The 12,242-nt window shown below is 40.9% G+C and overlaps 1 protein-coding gene across 2 annotated transcripts in view; it reads left to right on the forward strand.

Annotated features, from left to right (window-relative positions):
• Nucleotides 1-12,242, forward strand: part of MYO3B (myosin IIIB) — a 388,605-nt gene that overhangs the window by 178,181 nt on the left and 198,182 nt on the right. For both annotated transcript variants that reach the window (XM_032594437.1, XM_032594436.1), the window contains exons 16-21: nucleotides 1,457-1,583; nucleotides 2,357-2,567; nucleotides 3,407-3,554; nucleotides 4,802-4,955; nucleotides 6,141-6,229; nucleotides 8,177-8,306. In XM_032594437.1, the coding sequence (XP_032450328.1) occupies nucleotides 1,457-1,583; nucleotides 2,357-2,567; nucleotides 3,407-3,554; nucleotides 4,802-4,955; nucleotides 6,141-6,229; nucleotides 8,177-8,306 (859 nt within the window). The remainder of the gene's footprint in view (nucleotides 1-1,456; nucleotides 1,584-2,356; nucleotides 2,568-3,406; nucleotides 3,555-4,801; nucleotides 4,956-6,140; nucleotides 6,230-8,176; nucleotides 8,307-12,242) is intronic.

A 12,242-nucleotide genomic window follows, 5' to 3' on the forward strand; every position in this document is an offset into this window, starting at 1 on the left:
ACTTATATATTTAACTTTCAATATAAAAATAGGGCTTAGATAATCTAAACTATCTTCACTCACAACACTCTGACATCAAATGTGTGGAGTTTTTTTCCCCCCATAGCAACCAATTCTCCTATAATTCAATTCGCTTCTGATACTGTCTACCTGGAGTTAATATCTGATCACACAAGTGAGGGGTTCAGTTCCCTAAGACTGCTCCCACTTCAGACACTAATGGCAAGTCCTGCTTGTTCAGTAGGGTTCTCCTAATGACCAAATGGCTATGAAATGGGAGGTTTAGGGTCCCAAGATCCCAAACTTGAGTTTATTAATTGGATAGAAGGACTCAAAAAACTTGGGAAAACAGTTTACTTTATTATAAAGGATAAAACTCAGGAGAAGCCAAGTGAAAGAGGAGATACATAGGGCAAGGTTTTGGGAAAGGGGTACCCCTCCTCTCACCACCTTCATGTGTTCAACAACCTGGAAGTGTTCTGAGCCTCATCAGTTATGGGTTTAAATGGAGGCTCCATTACATAGGCATGAATGATTAAATTATTGCCAATTGGTGATTAACTCAATCTCAGGATTCTCCCCTCCTTGGAAGTCCAGGATTCAGCTAAAAATTCTTACCCTTTAATCTGTGGTCTCTCTAGCAACTAGCCCCCATTCCCTAAGAGTCACCTCATTGGCATGAACTCAGTTACGGCTGAGGGGCTTACTCTGAATGACAGAGGATATTCCTTTAACACCTACCACTCATAATCCCAAGGGTTGTATAAACTCTTGTGCCAGAGATTGGAGTGAAGACCAAATCTATGTTTTTATTATATCACAATATCACAAATAATTTCTAGTGAGTCAGAATATTTCCTGACCTCATTCATAATTATATACTCTATTATTTAACTTCAGAATGTTCAATGAGCCATTAATAAATGCCCTGATAACTATTTCATAAAAGCTATTCAAAAGAGGTTAAGGAAACATCTCCTCTCTTGTGTTGAAGAAAGAACATACCTGAATTTGAGAGTTGGTATTAGTGAGGGAAGTGGCTCAAAGTGGCATAAAGAACAAAGAAGATCAGTTCTCCCTGACGGAAGCATTTCATGGTAAGAGGTTCACGCTGCAGAACAACTTTGTTCCATGCAGTCATTAGTCTCAGGAATCCTAGTCAGCTGCATAGTTGAGGCTGGGTTTTTGGGCGGTCCAGCCAGCAATAATGGGAAAGAAAGCATGGAGGAGGCATGCTTGTTTCTGTAAAACTGGGCTCAGAATTGCCCACGTCATTCCTCTTGCTCCTTTGTTAAGAGTTTAGTTCTACTGTCTAACTTCAAGGGAGGTTTGGAAATTATTTGTGTGCCCAGGAAAAGGGTGTGTGTGTGTTGGACTTCAGTGGACAACTAGCAGAGCTGGTGGTTTGTTAGTTTGATTGGCAGTGACCAAACATGGCTCTTGCTGTCCTTTTCAGGAGGTGCACTCAGTGTACAGAATTTTGGCTGGGATTTTGAATATTGGAAACATTGAGTTTGCAGCTATTTCCTCTCAACATCAAACTGATAAAAGTGAGGTGCCCAATGCTGAAGCTTTGGAAAATGGTAATTGTTTGATGTCTGTGCACTGTGTAGCCAAAATACATGTTTCTTTCACTTTGGTACTTTCTCAAGATGCTGTAAAATATAGAGTAGCTGTTGCTGGTCTCTGTACTGACTTTGGGTATTTTCACCAACTGGGATTTCCCAAAGGATGTCTTGTAGATCATCACAATTCTTTTTATAAGCTGCAAATAAATGCTCTGCAGAAAAGAATTTTGTGGCAGGTCACTTTGGGAAGTGGTGTCAACACTGGCTACTTTTGAAAACCAGCTACAAGTTTTTGAAAAAATACAAGAGGTGGATCTCTCTCTGAATCCACTGAATCAGCATCTCTAGGGGAGAAGTCAGGCACTATTTATTTTTGAAGTTCTATAGGAGATGATGGCACAAGGAAACCAAATCCTGAGTTAGGGAAAAAAAAACTGATTTAAATAAACACCATTTGTGTTAAACAGTATCTTTTACTGCCTTTAATAAAGTAATGTGCTTTTTGACTCTTGAGAAGAGTGTAGTCCCCGGCTATTTGACCAAAGACCATCTCCTCTCACTTTTTTTTATCAAATACCTGGGAAGAGCTTTCAGAACAGTGTGGATTTTCTGTTACTGTGTCCATCTGGATGCTTCTTGGTGTTAGGGACCTGGCTTGTTTACCTTTGCATCTGAAGTGCCTAGGGAGAGCCTGACACATAGTGGATGTAGAATAAATGCTGGCTGAATGAATGAATGGATGGATGGATGACTACATTCTCTGGTGTCATCCTTACCCTGTATTCCAGCTGCCTCCCTTCTCTGCATCAGCCCCGAAGAACTCCAAGAGGCCCTTATCTCACACTGTGTGGTCACCCGGGGTGAGACCATCATCCGTGCCAACACTGTCGACAGAGCCGCGGATGTCCGAGATGCCATGTCCAAAGCCTTGTATGCGAGGCTCTTCAGTTGGATTGTAAATCGCATCAATACACTCCTGCAGCCAGATAAAAGCATATGGCAAGTTCCCTCGGGAAGCAGAGGCCCTGGGAGAGCTGTCATTGACCCCAATGTCTCCTAGATTTGCAAGAGAAAGTGTTTGGTCCACTCATGAGTTTTCTTTAGTGAAGCTCTCAAGTCTTCACCTTTAAAAGGAGAATGGTATCCAGGACAATGGAAGAGGCACATGACTGACAGAGCTGTTACAGTGTAGTGTTTAAGAGAACAGCTTTGTCTGGGAGCTGGGCAAACTGGGTCTGCATCTAAGCTCTAGAGCTGGATCAATCCCATATTCTAAGTCACAGTTTTCTCATCTGTAACATGAGGGTAATGATATCCTTCTCATAGTGTTGTTTTCAGAATGAGATGTAGTTTCATGTAAAGTTTTAAAGCACCATATCTTACATTATTTACATTATATCATTACATTACTACTGCTACTGCTGCTGTTACTACTATTTCTTTCTAAGCATTGACGGTTTCTATATTGTGGAAGAATTGACAACATCAAGTTCTAAAGAGTGTTCTTCCAATTAAGCCTTATGGGTGGGAAGGTGAAATAGTGAATGGGCAGCAGTTCTAGCCCCTTCCAATAGAGTGGTTCCTCGTTAATCTTTCTCTTTATGGAGCTTCTGAGTAAGATTTTAAAGGATTCTACTGCTTAAAAAAAGTTGGAAAGACTGTTGAAAAACTGAAGGAATGAATACTTTAAAACACAAACTGTTTCTTCCTTTAGAAGTGGCTGAATGCTGCTTTCCATGAGTGGGTATATATGTTGGTAACACACGGGCATATGTATTTAACATCATCCTGAGATGAATGTTTCTTCCCCTAACAATTTTTTTTTCTCTTCAATGCAGTAGTGCAGATGATGGTATGAATGTGGGGATCTTGGATATTTTTGGATTCGAGAACTTTGGGAGAAATTCATTTGAGCAGCTCTGCATAAACATTGCCAATGAGCAAATCCAGTACTATTTCAACCAGCACGTTTTTGCTCTTGAGCAGGTAATAGTGAACTCTGAAGTAACTAAACCTGGTGGGGAAGATGCCAAGCTGCCCACAATTAGAAGGGGAAACCCTGTTAGGCTAACAGGTAAAAGATTCTAAGGAAAAAACCACTGGTGAGGCAGTCCTGCCTGTCCTGTCAAAATAAATAGTCTAAATTTAGCCTGAAGAAAAAAGTCTTCATTTCTGTGGAAAGTTACATTTCCTTACTGGTGACAAGCCAGTTATTTAATTGTTGCTTCTAAACTGTTTCATGCACCTTGTCCAAAATGCTACATTCTCTTTCTACCTTATTTAAGTAAAATAAGTGTCCAAAATGACACAGGATGATGTTGAATTCAGGGCACAGGTTCTTACTGTTCTTAACTCCCAGATGGGCCATCCCCATCCCCTATCTCCTGCACATCAGGTCCCACAGTAACTGCTGGGGTGGGGGTGGAATGTCTCCAGGGAGGAGTAAGATATGTTCTTGGTTTTCTCCAAATGGAAGTCTTTTCACTATGAGTTTAATGGTAAATCAAATTGAGTGTGAAGCTCATGTGCCCAAAAGCTAGGGGACCTTCCCCTCCACCCTAATTTCTACCCCAACCCCAAGATTCTATCTTGTATGAAGTTGTTCAACAATGAAACATACTAAGCCCTTTGTTTTAATGTAGGAGTGAAGGCATACACACACTGTGCTGTGATTAGATAAACACGAAGTATTGGTTTTACCAGTGGACCTGGATAAATCTGGATCACCCACCCCTCCCATCCCCTCCCACTCTGTGTGAAATTCCACCTCCTTTTCAGTCAAGGCTCCCTGCATTTATTTTCCCTGGGAAATCTGGAATTTTCTTTGTTTTCCAGCCGGAGATGATTCCCTTGCAGAATCCTTTGTAGAAGATAGATGTCTGTTTTCTTCCTGGTTTAAACCATATTTATCACCAAAATAGTTTTTTTTCAGCTTCCCTTCCATTCCATGTCAGTTTCTAAATTACAAGTTACCAAGTTGGTATTTGGGAGACAGCACTGTCCCTTCTTTTGCTGACTTCAGCTGCCTGCCACAGGCTGTGCCTGTAGGTCAGACTTAAACCCAAAGCTTCAACAGTGCTATATGCAGAAGACTCCTTTGCTACACCCATAAAACACAGCCTGTTTTCCACATACAGTCAGTGTTTCCAGACACAGAACGTGCATGCCAAAGCAGCCTGGTGCCACCTAGGCCAGTTTTGGGCTGGAGACATTCACAATCCATTTCCCTCCAGGTGGAATATCAGAATGAAGGCATTGATGCTACACCTGTGATGTATGAGGACAACCGCCCACTCTTGGACATGTTCCTCCAGAAGCCCCTGGGACTGCTTGCACTTTTGGATGAGGAAAGTCGATTTCCCCAAGCAACTGATCAGACCCTGGTTGGTAGGTATCTTTTGTAAAAGGCATAATCCACTCAGAAGAGAACTTGGTTCATGTCATCAAATGAGCGTGGCTGAGCATTTTGGCCACCTGGTAGGCTATGCAAATATAGGCTCTATTTTTAATGCATTGAAATATTCAGCAAATGTCCTGATAGATTGTGTCTTAAAGCAAACCCATCACCAAGCCCTCCTCACACTCCTATTGCTGCCAACATAAATACCTTTATCCTTTGTCAATATCATTTTTTATACCTTCCTGTCCCTTATTTCCTATAACCAATAATTGCTTCTCCTCCTTTTCATACCCTTCTCTCATATCTTTGCCTGGATCCCATCCACCTCTAGTCCAAGTTTGTATAGAAGACCCTTCTGGTCTCATGGCTTCTAGACTCATACTTACCCTATCTACCCTGGACATCCCAGCTAATTTAGTCTTTCTAAAGCCACCTCTTCATTAGTTTACTATTGTCTACGGCCTGCCAGTAAGACACCTCATCCTAGCATTAAAGGCCCTTTGTATTCTATCCCCGTTCCCTTTGTCCATCTGCTTCTCCAGTCTTCAGTGTTGTACATGATCCCTTCCCTCGCTTAGATTGTGAGATATTTAGGGCAACAAAGCCCCAATCTTTGTATCCATTTAGTACTTAGCACAGATCCTCACACAGAGTAGGCTCTCAGTTACAACAGTAGCAAACATTGTTTATTGAGGGAGGAACAGAAAGCTTCAAGTCTTTTCCCCAGATAGGAAATTGATTGGTGGGAGAGATTCTCTTCAGGAGTTGACATTGTCACCTTCGGTGGTTTCCTTTTACCTGTGAAATCATCACAAGTTGCCATGATAAGTTTAAACAAGGGTTGTTTGCCTTCTTCTGTGGGATATCTTTATGGTTCTAAAGCTAATTGGTCAGAGTTCTGGTGTCATCAGTGTCCGTGCTAGGAGTTCTTAGAACAAAACAAGATGTTAGGGCATCGCCTGATGCTATAGACAAATACAAAACAACTAAACGAAGACTTGATGGTAAGCCCATTTCAACAGGGCATTTTTCTCTACTGTTGTACATACAACGACACTATCAGACTGCTCTGAAATCCCTTATTTGGGGTCACTCCTGGCTCAAGGAGTGACCTTTTGTTTGAAGGAGCCAACAATTCTCATTGTAACTTTTAAACATGAAAATCCACACAGATAAATTTGAAGATAATCTGCGATGCAAATACTTCTGGAGGCCCAAAGGAGTGGAGCTGTGCTTTGGCATCCTGCACTATGCTGGAAAGGTGAGACAAGTGTGTGTCATTAAACCTGAATTTGACAGGGGTCAGTGTCCATATTACCCTGTCTGTGCTGCTCACAAAATTTCTTGCGGGTTTCTTTTCTCCTTTTAATTCCTCTTGAACACCTAATCATAATTCCCAAACTTTCTCAGTGTGCTGCTCACAGAAAGTCGCCCCTGGTAAAGAAGCAATTTCTCGCTGGGGTGACTATGGAGCTGCCATCTGCCTCTCACCTGAGGTTTGGCCCAGAAGTGACAGCTCTCCAGAGAGAGAACATAGTATAGCTTTCCCAGTGTTGAGCAGTGAATGTGCACATTAAAGTCATTCGGAAATGTGTAGGTAGCAGTGGAGGGTTCATATCACAGTGGGGCTCAGTTTTTAGCAGTTTAACTCTATGTGTCTTTAGGGAACCAAAAATGTCTAGATAAAAAGGGAAAAAAATTCACTTCATCATCCAGATATTAAGCTTTTATATCATTAACAGAAATTTCCACCTTTCATAACTTATGCCTCAGTCTCATTTCAAGTTCCTGAAGTAGAGTAGTGACTAATTCAGGAAACTCTCTAGTTCTGCAGCCAACAACTCATTGCTTGAGTTACTCTCAAAGGAGCCATTGGAATTATGGCTAATTGGTTCTGGGGGGGTCTGCTGAGGCCCTGGGTCCAAAAAAAATGGGTAGGAGTTCAATAAAAGGCATTTTGGATTATTTTGTTGATGTAAGATTTATTGAAATTATTTTTACTTTTTAAAAAAATTTATTTATTTGTTTATTTTTTATTTTAGAGAGAGCATGCGTGGGGGAGAGGGGCAGAGAGAGAGAGAGAGAGAATTTTAAGCAGGTTTGTGCTCAGTATGGGCCCAGTGCAGGGCTCAATCCCATGACCCTGGGATCATGACCCATGCTTAAATCAAGGATCAGATGCTCAACTGACTGAACCACCCAGACACCCTGAAATCATTTTTCATATTCATATCATAGTATTGAAATTAAGTATGCCTGACTGGAGGTTGGTTGAAAGGCAATTCTAATGTAAGTAGAGAGGATTGTTTTTCTCTCCACATAGTGCATAGTATCTATTTTGGATATTTGTTAGAAATTGCAACCCAGTTTTTACCCTTAGATCGTTCACTCACCTTAGCACTGATGTCTGCCCATATATTGATGTCCTTGACGTCTGAGGTGCCCTTATCTAGCCTGCTCCCTCCTTTCCTATCCTCTTCCTTACACTTCCATTCTGTCTCCATGTCCTTTTATACTTATTTCCTATTCACCCATCTTCCCTTTCTCCTTCTTCTCCTTTCTTGATTTTAAGGGGCAGGAGATGGATAGGAAGGATCTTTTTCTTTCTGGACTCCTGTTCTTTTCTGAATTCATTTGTCACTCAATGCTTATTTCTCTGGAGTGTTCTTAAAATTTCTCTGACATGGATCCCTCCTGTTCTGAGAACCAAAAATGGCTCAGCATCCCTGAGCGATCACATGCCGTGAGTACCTTGGGAAGCAACAACGGTATGGTGGGTATGGGCTCGGAGCCCAAAGTGTCTGGGTTTGGAAGCCTGCCTGTCACTTGTGAAATGTGCATATTATTTGTTTTCTCTCTAGGACTCTGTTCACCCACCAGTAAAATGGGGATAATAATAGTGTTTACCTCATAGGATGGATGCTTTACATATAGTGACCAAAGATATAGTACCCAATGTATTTTCATTATTATTCCAATGTGATATGACTCTTTTTTTCAAAGAGCACCTGGACAACAAGTTAAGATAAATTGGTGTGTCAGAAATTACATTTTTTTCCTCCTTATCTTGTGGACTGGATTTAAAAGCACAACTGTGTCAAGACAAATTCTGTACGTTGGTCGATTAATGACTGACCTCAGACAACTTACCAGTGTTGCTAGCAATGGATGATATTGACTAGTTTGCTATTTGCTGTTTACATTGCAGGTATTATATGATGCTTCTGGGGTTCTTGAGAAAAACAGAGATACTCTACCTGCTGATGTGGTTGTAGTCCTGAGAACGTCAGAAAACAAGCTTCTTCAGCAGCTCTTCTCAATTCCTTTGACCAAAACAGGTACCTGGAGCCCCTGACCTCCCTGGGCCTGATGCTTCTACAAGCACTGCTGGAGTTTTCTTGTTAGTGTCCAAATACTGCCAGGGCTCCACTACTACCACTTTGAACTTTAAGCAGGGGCAAAGGTCTATTCAACCAAATTCATGAAAAGGAAAGTGATTGTTTCTTTTTCAAGTTAATTGCACAGCATCAGTGTATATATACTGGGCATACATACAGACACACACACACCTTTTATAACATTAACTCTTAGACTCCTCATTTCTCTGCCTGACACCTTTCCTTCTTCATTTATAAAGCCATATGTAATCACTAATTCGTGCTAAGCACTCCAGGGTGGTCTCAGTTTACCTAGAGTTATTGGGAAGATTATTTCTGTTCACGTACGAACCTAAGTGGAGGGAATGTGGTGAATCCAAAGGTTGACAGTCATGGGGTCCTCAGAGGTCACCTGGTCCAATTCACCACCCAGTCAATAACCCCACTCTCTTAATCAATTTAGAATAGGTCCATCACTGGCCTACGTGCCGGCCTTTGCCCACTTAGAGTCAGCTTCTGCTTAATGGCTTCTGTTTAGTTGTGCAGTCAGTTCTTAGGACAGGAGGCAGGAAACTAGGGCTGAAGAACAGAACTTCCCTGTCATTGCTATTTTGCCAAATAGGTTCCATTTGGGTCGAGTTCCTTTGATTTACCTGGGATCTGCTGCCTTTGGCTGAGCAGCAGACCAGGTCTTCTCAAAGCTTTCCTCTCAAGGGCATTATGTTTCTGAAGGTATGTCTGGAAACAGCTGCATTATGCTTTTATGAAAGGAGGAGAGACCTCTTTGTCACTGTTCATAATTTCTTTTTCTTTCTTCCCTCTCCCCTCTTGAAATCATTGGTGCCCGTGTGTAGTTTGGGGCCTTCGTCTGCTTAAAAGAGTGGCTGCCAGGTCTGACTTTTAGCAACATGCAGAGGAATGAAAAGCTTGGCTAAGAAAAAAGCTACAGTCTACAACCTTTGCTTCATCTTAACTTGGAAAGAAAGTTGAAACCAGTTCTTAACTTTCTTCAAACATGCTCCTTTAAACAAAGATAGTAGGATGCCCATGAGAAGACTGCCCTCCAGCTTTCTTTCCAGACCTCCCTTGGGCAGAGCTGGGATTTTACTCATTATCTCCTTACGAAGATATCTACCCTCAAAAATTGTTTCTAAAGAGATTGTTCATCCTACGTTGAAGGTCAGAATATTAATCAAGCTGCTAAATTTTAAAACATCTATATCATTTATTTTTTGGTTTTAATGTATTAAAGCCTTTGAAGGTGGGAAAATTTTACTGGACAGGAATAGTTGTGTTGTTTTTGCTAGAATTATAAATATCGGTTTCAGAGTGACCAGATGTGAGCTGGGCTGGGGCTTCCTCACCAGACACTTAGGTCTTACCAGGCAACTTATGTGCAGGGGCAAAGATACAGGCATCATTAAGACCCCTACTTTGTGCTCTTTGAAATGAAATTTATCTAAATGACTTGTCAGTTGGCATTTACACTCTCATAAATATAAGTAATGATTTGTCAAATCTGTTCACAACTTTGGAATTTCCAATTTTTCAACTGTTGGCAACATAAAAACAATTTCTCAGCCTGGGCCACTAGGTGGTGCTATGCAAGAAGTCAGGCTCTGAAGAAGCCTTCTGTTTGCCCTTGATCCGCCTACATGGGAAAGGAACAGGAACAAAGAGATAGCCTCTGCTTTTTTTTTTTTCCTTCCTTTCTTTTTGATTTTTGCTTTTCTCTGAAAGAGTTTTTCTCCTATCTTGTAACTCTTTCTGAATCTTGCCTTCAAACTGCGTTCCACACATCCTGGAGGAAATAGAAGTGAAAAAGAAGACTAGAAACAAACGTGTTTTCCTAACAAGCTTCCTTGTATTCCTGAGTCCCCTATATTGTGCATAATAATTTCTTTTGAAATCCTAAGCCTTATTTTCTTCACATTTTGAATATAATTAAGAAGCCACAAAAACACATCAAAACTAATAAGCATGATTTTATTTTCTTTTTCTGAAACTGCTCAGTAACAATGGCTTCAGTCAACATTTATAGAATAGCTTCTAATAATAAGGCATCATTTAGGCAGCGAGGTGAATATAAAGATAAAATGACTTTGCTCTAAAGCAACTGGAACTTTCTTTTACCTTCACTTTCTATCTAGAATTTTTCTCCCTATGATGATATTTGCCCTCAAACATCAGTTCTAAAGAGATTGTGCATCCAATGGTGAAGGTCAGAATATTAATTAAGATTCTAAATTTTAAAACATCCATACTCTATATTTTTTGGTTTTAGTATATTACAGCCTTTGAAGGTGGGAAAACCTTACTGGACAGAAATAGTTCATGCTGTTTTCACTGAAATTGCATATACTTGTTTCAGCATGTGCCCCTTATGAAAGCAGAAATGGTTTTCTGGCTGGAAGCAAGTTCCCACATAACCTAGCATTTCGAAAATGAATATGCTGATATTTTCAGTGCACGAGAAACCATTTTCTTGGTTGTTTTTATTTTTATTTATCCTGCTTCAAACCCTTAAATACTTGTCTTATTAAAATGAAATGGGTTACTAGTTCCGTGAGCATAGATGTTATGGGAAGCTACTTTACAAACTTCTTTTAGGAGATGAACTGCAGAGAGGAGGGAGAAAAGTCAAAGTTGGGAAGCTTTGGAGGCTGTTAGCATCAGACTTTAAAAAGAGGTCCAGTGTTGGACTCCGGTTTTGGGAGAAGAGGACGTTGTAGGATGTTGGTAGTACTCTGACTCCTGGTCTTGGTGGTGGTTACGAGTACGTTTGCTTTATAATCTGTTATGCTGTACGTGTGTTTTACACGCTTTTCTGTACATTCTATTTCACGATAGCACTTTTATTTTCCAAAAGATAGAGAAGACATCTTAAAATGCAAAGAAAAACTTTCGTTTCTTTCCCTAAGATTTCCTATTCACTTAATTTGGGGTTTCCTGGTAGCCAGACCGCTGCAGCCTTTTGCTTTCAAATGCAGGCATCAGAGAGCTTCTGTCTGACATTCCTGTCCAGTTAAGTCAGCCTCCTCTCTGGGCTGCTGGGCAGGTAACAGTCCCTTCATTAGTGGATAGAAGAAGTATCGGTTGGTCTAATTTCTTATCAAGGTTGAGAGGATTAACCTCAATGTGTCTTTGTGTCAAACTGTAATAAAAATCAGAGAAAGTAATCCAGTTGACATTTTCCTGTTTCCTGTACCCACCTTCCCATTCATGTTGTACATCCCCAAATACTGAAAAGGTTAAAAAAACATGGGGTGTGAAGTCACGAGGTGCAGGGCTCCTCCCAAATTTCTGTAGCCCCCTTGCCAGCGGCCCCTCCTGGCACATAGCTGCATCTGGTGAGAGAGATGCCTGTGCCTGATGACACTCCCATTCCAAGATACTCGGTGGTGATTGGGCGAATGGAGGCAGCTGCAGACAACATGGATTCTCAAACCTTCAGGACCACTCTCTTGCCTGTACATGGGCCACTTCAAACGTGGTGAAATTTTCTTTGTAATCCTTCCTCTCAACAGGAAATCTCTGAAGATTTCACGTGTGAAAATTTGATGTGGCAGCAACGTTGCTTTCTAACCCTTCAGCTGGGACTTTTCAAACTGAATGATCTAGGTGGAAAAACATTAAAAGGAAAGATGTTATAACAAGGTTTCATTGCATATTTCCTTGTTTGGGAAACATTCCGCTTGCTACTAATAAACTAGAGAAAAGTTCAAAAGGCTCAAGGGAAGAAAGAAAAGAGGAAGTTTCAAAAGGAACTTGAAGAATCCATTTCTGTCTTTGAATTGTGAATTCTGACTTCCAAATAGGAGCTTGGGGTTTTAAAGGAGTTAGGAACTGGGGAGAAACTAGAAAAACAAAAGTAGTGCCAAAGGGAATATTCTCTGA

The sequence above is a fragment of the Lynx canadensis genome, chromosome C1 (genome assembly GCF_007474595.2).
Source record: "Lynx canadensis isolate LIC74 chromosome C1, mLynCan4.pri.v2, whole genome shotgun sequence".
NCBI classification, from domain to species: Eukaryota; Metazoa; Chordata; class Mammalia; order Carnivora; family Felidae; genus Lynx; species Lynx canadensis.